Raw genomic sequence first — 16,771 nt, 5'->3', positions numbered from 1 at the left:
CTTGCATATGAGCAAGTTCATAGTCTGCCCCTAGCCTTGTTTTGGCTGATGATGTGGAGCTTTTCCACTGTCTCTTCTTACAGATGTAGTCAATTTTATTTCTGTGTATTCCAACTGAAAGGTCCATGTCATATTTTATGTTAAAAAAGGTGTTTGTAATGAATAAGTCATTAGTCTTGCAAAAATCTATTATGAAATCTCCAGCATGGTTTCTATCACCAAGACCATATTTGCCTTCCTATTTGTTCCCAATTGCCAGTAATTATGAGTACATCTTGATTGAATATTTGATCAATTTAAGACTGAAAAAATTAGTAGGATTCTTCCATTTCATCTTCACAGGCTTTAGTGGTTGGTGCATAAATTTGAATAATAGTGGTATAAACTGGTCTTCCATGTAAGCATATAGATATTATCCTATCATAAAAAGCATTATACCTCAAGATAGATCTTAAAATGTTCTTTTTTATCATGAATGTGATGCCATTCCTCTTCAATTTGTCATTCCGGCATATTAAACCATGTGATTGTCAGATTCAAAATGGCCAATACCCATCCATTTTAGCTCATTAATGCCTAGGATATAGATCTTTATACGTTCTATTTCATTTTTGACAACTTCCAATTTCCTAGACCTGTATTTTACATATTCCAGGTTCTGATTATTAATGAATGTTTACAGTTGTTTCTCCTCATTTTGAGTTGCGCCTCACCAGCAAATTAATATCCCAAAAACTTTACTCCATTTGTGTCATCATGGTCAACTCTACTTTGAGGAGGCAACTCTCCTCAGTTGTAGTTTGCATGTCTTCCAACCTGAGGGGCTAGTCTTTGGGCACTATATCGGACAATATTCCAGTTCTATTCATCATGTTTCAATATTCAGTATTCTGGTGCTATCTGACAGTGTTTCACTGCTATTCAGAAGGTTTTCAGTGGCTAAACGTTCAGAAGTAATCCAGCTGTCCTTCTACCAAGCCTGTCTTAGTCCAGAAGCTCAGAGGAAATATGGTCAACTATTGGTGACCCAGCTGGTATTTAAAATACTGGTGGCATAGCTTTCAGCATCACAACAACATGCAAGCCACCACAGTACGACAAACTAATGGACGAGTGGTGGGGTTCCAAATAAAGTGGGAGAAAATGTGGAACAAAACTAAAAAATATTTTTTAAAAAAAGACCAGGCTTAGTGGTCAGGAGGAGACTAGAGGAACCTGTGACTGTGGCCCTCGGCCACGCTTTAGGCATGGAAAGAACTCACCCTTGTGGCACAATTTTCAGCCAAGCAGTAGATAGGTATATGGGGGGACAACACTAGTAAGGTATGCTTACCATGGAATGATCAATCTTTCATGATCAAGAGGGCAGCATTTTCCTAAGGAAGGAGACAGTTGAGAAAAGATGGGAAGGAAGGTGGAATGAAAATAGGAATTACAGGGAGGAAGTTGGATAACTGTTATTCCATGGAGGGGATTACAAAACTTTTCTTCTTTTTTTTTAAAGAATATGTTTGGGAGGTTGGATCGGGTTTGAACCCAGGTTTGTGATTTTCAAACTTAGCCTTCCTTCCACTTCCACTTCCACTAAGAGATTAGGGAGATGAGAGGAGTTGCTGTTAGTAAAGATAATTGTTGTTAGAAAAATAAAATATGATGGGTCCCCGCATGACCCAGTGGTTTGCTGTCAGTTACTAACTAAAAGGTTAGCGGTTCAAACTCAGACCCAATAGCACCACAGAAGAAGGGTCTGGCAATCCACTTTCTTAATAATTACAGCCAAGAAAACCTCTGGAGCTCAGTTCTACTCTGAAACACATCGAGTTTCCATGAGTCAAAATTGCCTCAGCAGCAATGGGTACTAATTTGGACTAATTTGTCTTCTTTAAAGAGTACAGGGAGTGCTCAGTGAAGGAGGCTTCCTGCGGAGCTTTTGCATTGCATAAGACCATAGGTGGAATCTTAATCCCCATCCAGAATCTTCTGAGGTGGGAAATTTCCACTGGAAAGGACAAACAGGCCAGCCTGAAGCAGCTAGAAGAACAAAAGATACTTCTTGGAAGAAAGATCAGCAGGAAAAATCAAAAACAATAACGGCAGTTTGATTGACTACTACAAGAATAAGCAAGTTGTTCACTGGGGAGCCATCAAGGCAAGAAGTCAGGTCCCCTCAGGGCAAACCCCCTTCCAAGACTGAGACTCAAGGGAAATACATGAGCAGGCATGTGGTCTTGCTGGTGACCATGTTTGTCTACTGATAAGGGAAAGTGGGGGATAAACAACAATGAAGTTGTGAGCTAAGTCCAACCATGTTCAATAGACTCCTGTTAACCTGGATTGAGACCTGGTTGGCCAGCAGTATGGTGATACCTGGGGACTACTGGGCCCAGGGACAGGGACATGGCCATAGAGAACTAGAGCTGAGAGTGAAGCATCCAGCTAATATGAAGGGAGGGGAGATGCACAATAACACCCATACTTGCAGATAGTACCCATTTGACCTGGCTTCAAAGGCTGGATGATCAGAACTCGACTAGAAGAAAAAAGAAAAGGAAAAAAGGAGTAATCTGCTACAATTTGATGAACTTGACCTATACTTATGGATGTAGTAGCTCAAAAGAGACAATGAATCTTTACAGCGAGGATCATTCCCATCCCCTCGGTACACAGGGTTGACAAGGATGGGCAACTTAGACATTGGCTACCCAAAATGGGGGGAGTGATGTACAAAGGCACAAAGTGACTGGCTTACAAACTTTCAAGAGGGAGCCTAGTTTCAGAGGGTGCCAGGGAAGGTAGAATCTCCACTGAGTGGTTTCCAACCTATCTGGACGGGGCTGATAAAAGAAGACTTGTGGTTCAACAGTGAATAATTGCTATCAGGACTGATTGTGAGTGTTGCAAATGTAAAGGTAGACGTTTTGTATGTAGCAAAAGGAGGGGAGTGGTTGATCTTGCAGTCCAGGAGTGGAGGACCCTGGACCATCAAGGGAGAAGAATGGAGTATAGAACCCTATCCAGAGAAGCAGTGACACCAGAGATGGAGGCAGAGACGATGACATGGAGAGAGGGAGCAGCTGGGGACTCTGGAATCAGGGAGGGAGAGGGGTTGTGTGCTGACGGCCGGGGAGCAGGCTTGTGGGGTATACCCTTTGGTTGTTTGAATGGTTATATATTCCTGAGTGCTTCAGTGTACATCAAAAAAAAATAAAAGCCAGAGGGAATGGAAGCAAATGCTGTTGAATGATGATGCATAGAGGGGATTGTAATCATTACAGTGAAACGAAATATGATAGAATGCATGTAAAGCTGATATTCTCCCATGTAAATTATCACTCAATTCACAATAAAAACTTAATAAAAAGTACAGGAGAAAACAAAAAGGTAAAAGAAAATTCTTTCTGACCTCCCACCCCATACCCTATTAAAATGTCATTCCTTCCCAGCTTTGAAGATCATTCCACATACTTTTCCATTTAACTAATAAAAATCCTACAGAATTTATCCTCTTTTTAAATCTAGAATTGATTGGAACCTTCAAATCATGGCAGGAGATTAGTGAATTAGATCTTCACCTTAGTCAAACAAAAAGATTTCCTTCAGGACCATGTACCTGCTCCACTCCCCCAAAGTTATCCACTTGCCTACAAGGGATCATTTTGGAAAGTGCCTGTGATTTTCAGTCATTTCTAGAAACAAAATCACAGCTCCTGTCTCACCTCACCTTGAAGTTTTTCACACTCCAGGAAATTGCTTAACATCACCTGAATATGGAAGTTAGTGGGCGTTAGTTACAAACTGATACTACTCACTCACAGCTGTCTTTAGGATTTCGACAAAGTGTCAACGTGGCCTTAGAAGGTGTTTCTGGTTCTTGAGAAAGAGTTGAGTGATTCCCTTTGCTGAAAGCCACAGGGCCTCGGAGTTGGGATTTACACTCAGGACAAGATGTTCCTGGACTTTCCCCCAGAGAATTGAGTGGGAGCCGGAGTAAGGTTCGCGTTGTAGCCTGATGACACCGTAGTATAACTGTGAAAGAAATGCGGTGTACTTTTAAGACAATGTCTTTTCCTGATTGCACATTAATGGGAAGATGGAAAAGAAATTATTTCTGGAGCTGAAGCAACATGCTTTATCATGAAGTAGCCTTGGCATTAAAATCAAAGTCAGATGTGAACCCCAACAGCCTCACTTACTCACTGAATGACTTTGTACAAATTCCATAACTTTCCTCAGTGTGGCTTCTTGGTCTGTAAAATGGGGATTGGCTTTTATTACTTGGGCTTCACTTGAAATTTCAATGAGATAATATGTGTCAGTTTCCTTGTATGGTTACAGAATTTTAGGTGGGCCATACACTGAAAAGAAAAGACCAAAAACCGAACCAATCCTTTTGTCATTGAGTCAACTCCAATTCATGGCAACCCCATGTGTGTCTGAGTACAATGGTGCTCCCAAGGGTTTTCAGTGGCTGATTTTTTTAGAAGTTGATCACCAGACCGTTCCTCCAAGGCTCCTGTGGATGAACTCCAACCTCTAACGCTTTGGTTAGGAGCTAACCGTTCTGTTTGTGCCACCAGGGACTACAAAGAGACCACAATTCCACTAGGTAAATCCCAGTTTAGTTAGCTAAGCATGTGGAAGCTTGGTGTCAGACAGCCAGGCAGATGCCACAGATGAAGCTCTCTTTAGACCCTTAGGTCCCTAATGAGGGGCAATATTATCATCACATCTAAAACATTTAACAACAATTCTTAAGATCCTCTAATCAGCTGTCTGTGGCACTAGTGCCATCTCACTGGCTCAAGAAGTTTAAATTTGTGCTGCGCCATAGCTCAGTTATAACTGGGGCTGACGTCACTATTCAGGAAGAACTTAGAATAACATTATTTTCCCTTAATAGGAAATATTAACAGACCTCCAGCACCCTTCTGGTTTTCAAGCCAAACTCAGTCTTACCTAAGTTGTTCATCTTTATGGATGAGGCATGGGGAGCAGGGTTGAGGCCAGAACCCCCAAGCAGCATCTCCATTCAATTTCTCCAGCACCTTGGAAGACCTTTTCTTCGTGATGACACACGACACATGGGTGTTTAATAAATAGCCACGATGATAACGCTGATGTCTATCTGGGCGTTCATTTTTTTGTTTCCGTCCCAAAATTGATTTTGCGTTCCTCAGATTAACCAGATAAAGTTACAACTGATTTGAAAACAATTAATTTGATTTTTCTTCTGTGATCCAGAGGGAGTTTCTTTTTTTCCCCAGCATTAATATATCACACTGTACAATAAATGAATTTCCATCTCAATCAGTAATGTTTGGGCTAATACAGCATTTCTCTTTGTTTTTGTGTTTTTTTAGGGTCAAGTTGTGTTCCGGAATGGTGAGAGAATGGGAACCATTAAATTTACTCAATTTCAAGGTAGGCTTTTGTGATGTTCTTTTTTCCAGTTGAAGAAATCTGTATTCAGGGATTTTGGTTTTATTCAATAAAATACAGCAAAAGAAATGAAAGGCTGATGCTTCAAATAAGAGAAACCAGTGTCAATGGAAAGCATATCTTTGTGAAAACATTAGTTTTAACTCATTTACAGTATTTATGTCACCTGCATTTGTTCTGAGGCAAACTCTGCCTTCCTTTACTATGTGGTAAAGCTTGCATTGATTTTATTTTTTATTGAAGGAATTTTCAAACATACTCTAAAGGAAAGAATAGCATAATGAACCCCATGCTTCAACTACTATCAACGTTTGCCAATCTTGTTTTAGCTTTACTTAATGCTCCCCTCCACTCTATTTTGCTGTAAAATTCTAAAGCAGATTCCAGACATTATCTCATTTCAATCTATAAATACTTCAGTATGCATTTCTACTAGAGAAGGACTCTTAAAAACATAGCCACAATATTATCATGGCATCTAAAACATTTAACAACAATTCTTAAGATCTTCTAATTCCCAGTCTATATCAATGCTCCCTGATCATCTCAAAAATGTCTTCACAGTTGGTTTCCTTGAGCAGAATTTACACTCAATCCACCCCTTGCATTTGGTCAATATGTCACTTTCATCTCTTTTAATCTATAATGCATATACATGTTTGTATGTCGTTCCTTTGTTGAAGACATCAGGTTATTTGTTGGCCTTTCCTGCTATTAGAGCTGGAAGGGATCCCAGAGACCATCCAGACCAAGTTCCCCATGTCCTGAGTAGGAAATGGAGGCTCAGAGAGGACAGGGCCTTCTAGTGCCTTCTCAGAGTTCCTTCTAGTGCCTTGGAGGAACAGGACTGCATATTCCTCAAGAGGATATCTCAGTCAGCCCAGTATGGTCGTCATTAGTGGTTGTTAGCCAGAACCACTAAGACAGATCATTCATCAATACAATTTTTTCACCATCTGGATGTTTCTGGGAAATCCAGAAACGAGAGCCATGCCTGCTGTGCCCACTCACCCTGAGCAGCTCCCAGTGTCTTCCAGAGGAAAGCAAGGAATTGAAGCAAGTTATTCAGATTCATTCAGAAAAATCCCAGCAGGATCCAGATCAGTCAGGAGAAGTGCTCTCCAGCAGTACTGCTCTGTAATGCAATCCTGGACACACACCCATTCGTCTTCCCATGGCAGGTAATTGAAACGCATGCCAGCTCTCCTACATGCACAAAAGATGTAATTTTAGGTAAACGTAATTATTTTCCCATTTGTTAAGTCTGACTTCTTCATTGGTTGAACAAAGTAAGCATCTTGGCAAAGATACTTTTTTTTTTTTTTATCTGTTTTGAGTGATTGCAATGAAATCCTTATGCCACGTTTCCAGTTCTCAAATTATATCATTGCAGGAGAAGATTTTGTAAAATATTCATTGGTCGATCACAGGTACAAGCACGTGCCAATTTTATTGCCTTTTATTTCCCCTGAATGTGTTAGGATTAGATGCCAACTCCAGAGACTGTGGCATTAGGCATTTGAGGCTGTCTAAGGGAGGCAGCCAAGCAAACAGGAGTTCAGGGCTCAAGTCACTCACTTGCCGTAGGACATGGGGCAAGTGCTTTGCCTCCTTGACCATCAGTATCTTCTTCTGTAAAATAGGAATACAAGCCAACCTTCCTTCTAGGGATGTGGAAAGAACTGAGATAACACATATAAATAACTTCGCTGCCTGATACATACATGTGTGTGTGTTCTGCTCAGTTATTGGTGACAGTTATGATGAGCACTTTGTTAAAAACTGTGACACTTTTCTGGGCCAATTAGGATTGGCTGTTTCCCACACACATATATGTAGGAGGTCGATCAGGTTTTAGAGATGATCACATCCTACTACTTCATAGTATAAATGGGGGAACTGAGGCTCAGGGAAGGGAGATGCTACCCCCAAGAACACACAACTAGTTAGTAGTGGCACTGGAATTGGACCTCAACTTTTCGGAGCCCTGGGCCAGAGCGCTTCCCTCCACAAACCAGCATCCATGTACTCACGTGATGCCTGAGTGATCAGCTATCACTGCATTTGTGTCCCACTTTATTGACTGTCAGAGGTAAGCCTTTACATGCTCACATTTCCATGTTTTTAACACAGCTAGAAAGATGAGGCGTTCTGCTCCCGTAAAGATTTACAGCCTCGGAAACCCTGTACAGGGTCGCTATGGGTCGGATCCGACTCGATGGCACTTAACAACAACAACAACAATGGGTGTTCTGGTAGCGTAGTGGTTACGAATTGGGCTGCGAACCTTAAGGTCAGCGGTTCGAAACTACCAGCTGCTCCGCGGGAGAAAGATGAGGCTTTCTACTCCCGTAAAGATTTACACCCTCGGAAACCCTATACAGGGTCGCTATGGGTCGGAACCGATTCGATGGCACATAACAACAACAACAACATGGGTGTTACGGAGTCCTGGTGTGACGCTGTGGGTTAATGTGCTAGACTGTAACATTAATCTGAACCTCAAGCTCACCAGCTACTCCTCGGAAACCCTATACAGGGTCGCTATGAGTTGGAACCAACTTGAGGCACATAACAACAAACAACAATGTGTGTTATACAAATTGAAATCTTTCAACAAACTGATGCAGCACTGGAGGCACTCACTCATCTATGCCAAGATATTTGGAAGACAACTACCTGGCCAATTGACTGGAAGAGATTTGTATTTGTGCCCGTTCCAAAAAGAGGTGCCCAATGGAATGCAGAAACCATCATACAATATCACTGATATCCCATGCAAGTAAAGTTTTACTAAAGAGAATACAAAAATAGTTGCAACTATACATAGGCAGAGAACTTCCACTGGCTCAAGCCAGATTCAGAAGAGGACATGGAATGAAGGATATCATTACTGACATCAGATGGATCTTGACTGAAAACAGAGAACACCAAAAAAGATGTTTGCTTGTGCTTTATTGACTACGCAAAGGCTTTCGATGGTGTGAATCATTATGGACAACATTGCAAAGAATGAGTATTCCGGGACACTTAACTGTGCTCATGAGGAACCTCATGGACCAAGAGGCAGTTGTTCTAACAGAACATGGGAACAGCAAATGGTTTAAAATTAGGAAAGGTGTGCTCCAGGGTAGAATTCTTTCACCATACTTACTCAATCTGTATGCTAAGCAAATACTCTGAGACGCTAGATTATATGAAGAAAAACATGGTGGCATCAGGATTGGAGGAAGACTTATTAACCACCTGTGATATGCAGATGATACAACCTTGCTTGCTGAAAGTGAAGAGGACTTAAAATACTGATGAAGATCAAAGACCACAGCCTTAGGTATGGCTTGCATCTCAATGTAAAGAAAACAAAAATCCTCACCACTGGACCAATAAACAAATGAAGAAAAGACTGAAGTTGTCAAAGACTTCATTTTGCTCAGATCAACCATCAACACTCACAGAAGCAGCAGTCAAGGAATCAACTGGTATGGATGACCAGCTATGAAAAATAATTAAGACCAGAGTCTACAGGGAATAATGAGGAAAGGACGATTTTGATGGTTTGGCCTTTTACTGTTTGATGTTCAAATATAATGTACCTGGGGCAATGATAGGTCTAAATCATTCACTAATGTTAAATAATTAACATGAGACCACTTTTGGTATTTATATTAATAGTGCTAGTAATGACAATGCATTCTCTCTCTAGCCTTTCATCTAAGATCAAAGTTTATTAAAAGCCCTAAAGAAACTTCAGCACTTAACAACAACAAAAGAAACTTAAAAAAAAAACAAAAAACTTTCTATTGTAAATACTTGAAGATATGCAGAGATGATCATCAGTTTTACATTCAATAAATTATATACTCTGTTTAAAAAAAAGAAATCAAATGATGTATTGCATTAGGCAAATCTGCTGCACAAGACCTTTTTAAAGTGTTAAAGAGTAAAGATGTCAGTTTGAGGACTAAGGGGCGCCTGACCCAAGCCATGGTATTATCAATAACCTCATATGCATGTGAAAGCTGGACAGTGAATAAGGAAGACAGTAGAAGAATTGATGCATTTGAGTTACGGTGTTGGAAGATAATATTGAAAGTGCCATGGACTGCCAAAAGAACCAACAGATCTGTGTTGGAAGAAGTACAGCCAGAGTGCTCCTTGGAAGTCAGGATGGTCAAACTTTGTCTCTCATACTTCAGACATATTATCAGGAGGGACCAATCTCTGGAGAAGAATATCATCTTTGATAAAGTGGAGCGTCAGAGAAAAAGAGGAAGACCCCCAACAAGATGGATTGGCACAGTGGCAGCAGTAATAGGCTCAGGAGTAACAACAATTGTGAGCTTTGCCCAGGACCAGTCAGTGTCTCATTCTGTTGTGCATAGGGTCACTGTGAGTTGGTACCAACTTGATGGTACTTAACAACAACAACAACATAGGTGTTATCTGGGGACTGAAATGAGCAACTGAGACTCAAGGGTTTGCTTAAATCAGCACAACAGCTTGTTTTCAAAATTAAAAACGATTGAGATTTGCCATGTCTACTAAAATGAAGGGTCATTGAATTATTGAACAGGCCATCCAAGATGGAAGAGTACTTGGTTATCATCTCCTTTCACAGAAGGGAAACTGAGGCCCAGACAGGGGATGAGACTTGCCTCCCTGTGGGACTGTGAGCTCATTCCTTCCCTTCTCTGGCCCCATGTTCCATCCCCATACTGTCTGCTGGGGATTTGCAGGGATTTACCGACAGAATGGACCTGTCCCCTCCCCGAGGCTTGTTGCCATTGTTGTGTGCCCTTGAGTAGATACCAACTGACAGCAATCATATAGGAATTGACAGAATACCAAATGAGCTATTCCACTAAGCAGATACAATGCTGGAAGCGCTCACTCATCTATGCCATGAAATTTGGGAGATAGCTACATGGTCACCCAACTGAAAGAGACCCATGTTTTTGTTCATTCTAAAGAAAAGTGATCCAACAGAATGTGGAAAATATCAAGCAGTATCATGTCACAAGCAAGGACATTTTTGCTGAAATGAATCCAAAAATGGTTGCAGCGGTGCATTGACAGAGAATTGCCAGAAATTCAAGCCAGATTCAGAAAAGCACATGGATGAGGGCTAGCTTTAATGGCTGATGTCCGATGGCTCTTGACTGAAATTAGAGAATACCTGGAAGATGTCTACCTGTGTTTTATTGACTATGCAAAGACATTTGACTATGTGAATCATAATAAATGATGGATAACATTGCTAAAAATGAACATTCCAGAACACTTCATTGTTCTTATGCAGAACCTCTGCATAGACCAAGAGTCAATTGTTCAAACAGAACAAGGGGATACTGCGTGGTCTAAAATCAGCAAAGGTGTGCATCACGTTGGATCTTTTCATCATGCTTATTCCATCTGTGTGCTGAATTTGAAGTTGAAGAATATGGCATCAGGAACAGAGGAATACTCATTAACAATCAGCAATATGCAGAGCATACAATCTTGCTTGCTAAAAGCAAAAAGGACTTAAAGCATTTACTGATTAAGATCAGAGACTTCAGTGTGAATTATACCTCAACATAACAACAATATTTACAACTGGTCCAGTATCATTGTAAGCAGAGGAAAGACGGATGTTGTCAAGGATTTCATTTTACTTGGATCATCAATCAATGCCCATGGGAGCTGTAGTCAAGAAATCACGTGATGTGCATGTCTGCTGCAAAAAACCTGCCTTCAGTCAAAAGACTTCTTTAAAGTGTTAAAGAACAAAGATGTTACTTTGAGGTCTAAGGTGTGCCTGACCTAAGTCATGGTATTTTAGATTGCTTCATATATAAGTAAAACCTGAGCAGTGCATAAGGAAGACTGAAAAAATGGTGCATTTGAATTATGGTGGCAAAGAATATTAAATACACCACGGACTTCCAAAAGAATAAACAAATCTGTCTTGGAAAAAGTACAGCCAAAATGCTCCTTGGAAGCCTGGATGATGAGATGTCATCCAGCTGCTTTCTGCTCCAGTAAAGATTTATAGCCTCGGAAACCCTATACAGGGTCGCTATGAGTCAGAACCGACTCCACGGCACATAACCACCACCACCACTTTGGGCATGTTATGAAGAACCAGTTCCTGAAGAAGGACATCATCTTGATAAAGTCGAGAGATTAAAAAAAAGAAGAAGCCCTTTAATGAGTTGGGTAGACACGGTGGATACAACAGTAGGCTAAGACAGGAATTACTGTGAGGCTGCTGTAGGACCGGGCAGTGTTTTGCTCTGTTGTACATAGAATCGTTATGAGTTGGAACCTACTTAACAGCACCTAACAACAATAGGACAGAGTAGAATTGTCCTGTAGGGTTTTCTAAGTTGAATCTTCATGGGAGCAGATTGCTAGGTCTTTCTCCACTGGGTGGGTTTGAACTGCCATCCTTTTGGTTAGCAGCCAAGCACTTAACCATTGTACCACCACCACCCAAAAAAACAACACTGCCATTGAGTCGATTCCAACTTATAGCAGTCCGCTAAGACAGCATAGAACTGTCCCAATGTGCTTTCAAGGCTATGTAAATCTTTAAGGAAGCTGACACATTTTTCTCCCACATAGCGTCTGTTGGGTTCAAACAGCTGACCTTTTGGTTAGCATATGAGTGCTTTAATCACTGTGCCACCAGAACTCTAAATTCCTTCATCCCATTGACCTGGCCAAAAAAAAAGGCGTTTGAGTAGGCTTGTTGTTGTGTGCCATAGAGCTGGTTCTGACTCATAGCAACCCTGTATAGGGTTTCCCAGAGCAGCTGGTGGGTTTGAACTGCTGGCCTTGTAGTTAGCAGCCCAGTTCTTATCCTACAGCACCAACCAGGGCCTCTGAGTAGGGTTTCCAGTTTGCTTTTTTCCCTAACTCTTCACAACTCTTATCTATCTTTTTCTTTCTTCCTGGCTCTTTTCCTCCTTTCTTATGTAGAGGGGACAGTGGGACAGCAAGTCTCATGGTAGAGCTGACTCAACAGCCAGTCACCTAGCTGCCCAGACAGTGGAGGCTCCCATGCCAGGGTCTACCACTAGGCTGACACCCAGGCTGTCTCAGGGGCTTGCTGAAGGGATCTTGGAAGTTGACTCATGCTACCTTCTCTCAAGGAGTCCTGGTGTGGCACTGTGGGTTAATGCACCAGGCTGCAAAGCCATTTGAACTGCAAGGTCGGTGGTTCAAGCTCACCAGTCACTCCTCGGAAACCCTGTACAGGGTTGCTATGGGTCAGAACCGACTCAAAGGCACTTAACAACAACAACCTTCTCTCTGGTAGCGTAGTGGTTACGAATCAGGCTGCAAACCACTAGGTCAGCAGTTCAAAAGCACCAGCTGTTCCACGGAAGAATGATGAGGCGTTCTGAACGCTCCCGTAAAGATTTACAGCCTCAGAAACCCCGTACAGGGTAGCTATGAGTTGGAACAGATCTTATAAGATGTTTTTCAGCTTCTCATTTGTTCCTGCTGACTTCTAAAACCTTGTATCCAGAGAAGAAGGAGTGGTTTGTATTCCTTTGCAAAACTGAAATGCAAATTAGTTGGAAGTAGGGGTCAACCTCAAGAAGAAAAAAGACCAAAGAGGAAGCCAGGAAACCATGGTCCTTCTACTCCTCTTTTATTCTGGAGGCCCAGGGTTAATATCAACCCTCAATGAGAGTTCGTTAGAATAATGTAGAGGCAGCAGACTTGGATTCATAACCTTGATCTGAAACTCATGAGCAGTGTGACCCTGGGCAGGTCTCTTTATCTCCCAGCCTCCATTTCCTTCCCTGAAAAACATGACACCAACCATGCCAGCCCTGCCTGTCCCCAGGGCAGTTCTCAGGAGAGAGTGAGAATAGACACTGGGGAACTAGAGTCATGTTACTCTGAGCTGCTGACTAGTTTGTGACTTGGTATATGTCCTCTAAATGTGTTAGTGACAATGTGTGCTAGATTGGAGTCCCTGGCCTGAAATGTAAGACTTGTGATTTAAGAACACGTTCATTTCCTTGTAGTTTTCAATGAGTCAAGTCAGACGCAGTGTCTGGCCAGTAGCAGTTATCCTTGCAACAGAAATGTGAACCAAAGCTTATTCATGATCATGACGATTGTTCCAGGACAGAGAAACATTGGTCTCATTTATAAACTTAGGAGTGTTGGACAAATAGAAGTGTTGGAAGACAGTCAGCCTAGAACTATCACCTCTGCCGCTCTCAGGTGACTGTTTAGAGATTAGGGAATGGTCTTCCTCATGCCCAGCTTCCTAGGAACTGCATTCACTCAATCTTCAGAGCTCCCAGAGCCCTAATCTGCCATCAGGACGGTCCTACAAGTCAGGTGTAGTGGATGTAGTGTCGGTGGCCCACCCATAGCCCCTGAGCATCCTCAATTCCAGGACAAGTCAAATCGCATGAGTCCTGGTGTGGCGCTGTAGGTTAATGCACTGAACTGCAAAGTTGGTTTGAACTGGAAGGTTACCAGTTCAAGCTTACCAGTCGTTCCTTGGAAACCTTATGCAGGGTCGCTATGGGTCAGAACCCACTCAATGACACTTAACAACAACAACAGCAACAAAGCAGCTGCAGCTCTCAACCTGTGCAAGCAACAGGTCAGCTGTCCAGAGAGTCCATGCCTCCAGGACTAGCGGTCAGCCAGTGATGAATGAGAAGAGGAGGATGTATACCCCAGCTTCCATTCCCCTTGGTGGTACAACTCCAAGGTCTGGTGTACTCTGTCTCCCAGAAGCCCCCAGTGGGATTGAGCCTCCTTCGCCCACACAGAAACATGCTCATCAATACACCTTGAACTTCTACTTCATCCCTGTCCTACTCCTCATACCTTTCCCAGTATGCCCGGAACCACCTTCCAAATAAATTATGTGCATTCTTGACTGTCTCAGGGGCTTTCTTAGAGGACCCAGCTGACGATGGTAGGTATGACAGGCATTAACATCCCATGGGACACACACATCTCGAAGCCTTTTTAATTCCCACGTTCCGTGTCCCTCCACCATGCCCCCACTGACTTCTACTAAGACACATGTGTATGAAGATGAAGAATTTCCTCCATAAGAGAAGAAAGATTCCATGTTACTGCCGAAGTCTAAACATCGCTCAGAATTTGCAGCAGGAAAGGAAATTGAGAGAAGCCATGATTTGAGTCTTGTTTATGCTGTTCATGGTGAAATTTCAGCATCTGCCGCTCCAACTCACCATTCCTTCCTTCATTAGGCCTGTTTTTAAGAATCTTGGTGAATGATGATGTGCTTGAATTTCACACTGCTTATGTGCAACATAAAGGACTCAGACTCAAGAGTTTTATGTTTCAGCACCTGATTTGAAGGCACACAGGGTCTTCCATTTGCTCTAACAGCCTAATTGTCATTCAGAACGCACCTAGTAAAATGTAGGCTTGTCCTTCCCATTTGCAGACATTAATTACCCGTTGGTCTTTGGGGGTAACAGATATGGTTCTATTCAGTGTGCATTTCCTGAGCATCTGCCAGGCGCTTTACCAAGTCCTTTGGGGGAAGCCAAGTTGAATAAGATACAGTCCCTGCCCCCTGGGGACTTCATAATCTCGCTGGCTGAATGCCAATGCCTCTAAAAGCAGGAAGATAATTTCCCAGAACCTACAAGAAAACTTTTGGAGCAAGTTTGACCCTAGTGTGAGACTCTCAAGGATGATTTTTAATATCCCTTTTCTTCTGTGGAGGCCCACGTTGTAACTCCCTTCATCCTGCAGGCACCTGGAAAAACTAGTTAGTCCCATCATCACTCCACTCATCTAACGAAGACTGCTGCCACCTTTCACTACACTGCAGGATGTACTGGGAACGTGGGGGGGGGGGGCAGCAGAATGTGATTCTTTCTTGTCACCCCCCAGCCCTGACAATCTAAGGCTTACCTTTCTGGAAGATAGGTATGATCCATTGTGTGTTGAAAGGAGCCCTGAATCTCCTTTACAGCATTATCTTTTCTTGAATACCTCCAGTGATGGAGAACTCCTTTCTTCTCATGTGGAAAGTAGATGGGTGCTGAATCAGATATATCTGATCATTGTTAACCAGATGTGCCGCTTAATCTTTCTGGGCCTTCATCTCAGCATTTATTCACAAACAGTAAAATAAAAGGTGATCCTTTTCCTTGTCTTGAGAGTGATGGTGCTGGGGACTGTTCCTGGCCCAGTGACCGGCACAGAGAAATGCCATGGTAGTTTTTGGCTTCCTTCCCCCCTCCTGGGCTCTTTGAAATGACCCTAGATTTACTTCTTGGCCCTGAATTCCATGATAAGGGTGCAGTCTTGCGTCCTCGGTACACACTTCATATATATCCCCTCACCTCCACCCCATACACTATGGCTTTCCAGTTCCAAGCCCTCCAGCAGCTCTGAGTAAGATGGGATCCCTTGGCCCTTGACTGTGTCCATCACATTCTGTCCTCCAGTAGCCTTTTGTTTTGCTTCATCTGAGGGACAAGGAGTTAAAGTCATCATAGTCCTGACTTCATGGGACGTTGTTATCACTGGTCCATGAAACCTCTTACTTGTTTGTGTGTCCCCGTTTTTACTCATTTATTCCCAGGTCCACTCGCACCTTTCCCCAGTGAGAGGCAAACATGCTAAGTGTTTAGTGCATAGATCGTGTTTGTATGTGTATTGTGAATGTACATCAGTAGAAACTGGATTCTCTATCTTCTTCCGTTTTTTGTTTTTCCCATTCAGCACTACATTTCCTTAAGATGCCTCCATCTTCCTCTGTTCCTGTAGAGGCTTTGGTTCCTCATCCCTGTCTGCCACTCTCCACATTCCCTCTCACTGTGATAGACCACCCGGGTCATTAGGGCAAATGCTGGAAGCAGAATTGTTGGGTCAGGACACATCTGTACTCTGCACATCCCTAAATATCTGCCAGGTTGCCCTCTAGACTGCCCATTCCCACATAGATTGCTACCAGTTAAGGATTCTTGGATCCCTTCTCCCGCCCACATTTGGCATTTTCCAGCTTTCTCATGCTGTCCAGTCTGAAGGTGTAAACTAACGTCTCACTGTCATTTGAAAAATCATTTCTCTAGTTAGTAATGAGTTTGGACATTTCTTCCTGTGCTTCTTAGGCATTTGTTGATTGTTCTGATGCTTCGGCTATTTTTGTTTTGAGGTCTTTCTCATTGATTTGCAATAATTCCTCCTACAAATTCCTTATTCATATAATCTAGATACCAATCCCTTGTTGGTTTGAGACTCAGCAAATATCCTCTCCCATTCTGTCATTTGTTGAACAAAAATTCTTAACTCTGATGTGAATAGCTTTCTTTGTGTTTGTGAA

General features: G+C 42.4%; 1 protein-coding gene across 1 annotated transcript in view; it reads left to right on the top strand.

The window, feature by feature from the left end:
* GABBR2 (gamma-aminobutyric acid (GABA) B receptor, 2) overlaps nt 1-16,771 on the top strand; it is a 474,372-nt gene that overhangs the window by 347,943 nt on the left and 109,658 nt on the right. Inside the window, exon 8 of the mRNA XM_006863147.1 lies at nt 5,361-5,421. Within this exon, the coding sequence (XP_006863209.1) occupies nt 5,361-5,421 (61 nt within the window). The remainder of the gene's footprint in view (nt 1-5,360; nt 5,422-16,771) is intronic.

This window comes from Chrysochloris asiatica, unplaced genomic scaffold (assembly GCF_000296735.1).
Source record: "Chrysochloris asiatica unplaced genomic scaffold, ChrAsi1.0 scaffold00053, whole genome shotgun sequence".
In the NCBI taxonomy this organism is placed as follows: domain Eukaryota; kingdom Metazoa; phylum Chordata; class Mammalia; order Afrosoricida; family Chrysochloridae; genus Chrysochloris; species Chrysochloris asiatica.
The sequence above is the reverse complement of the archived record's forward strand: the minus strand, read 5'-3'. Positions and strand labels throughout refer to the sequence as shown.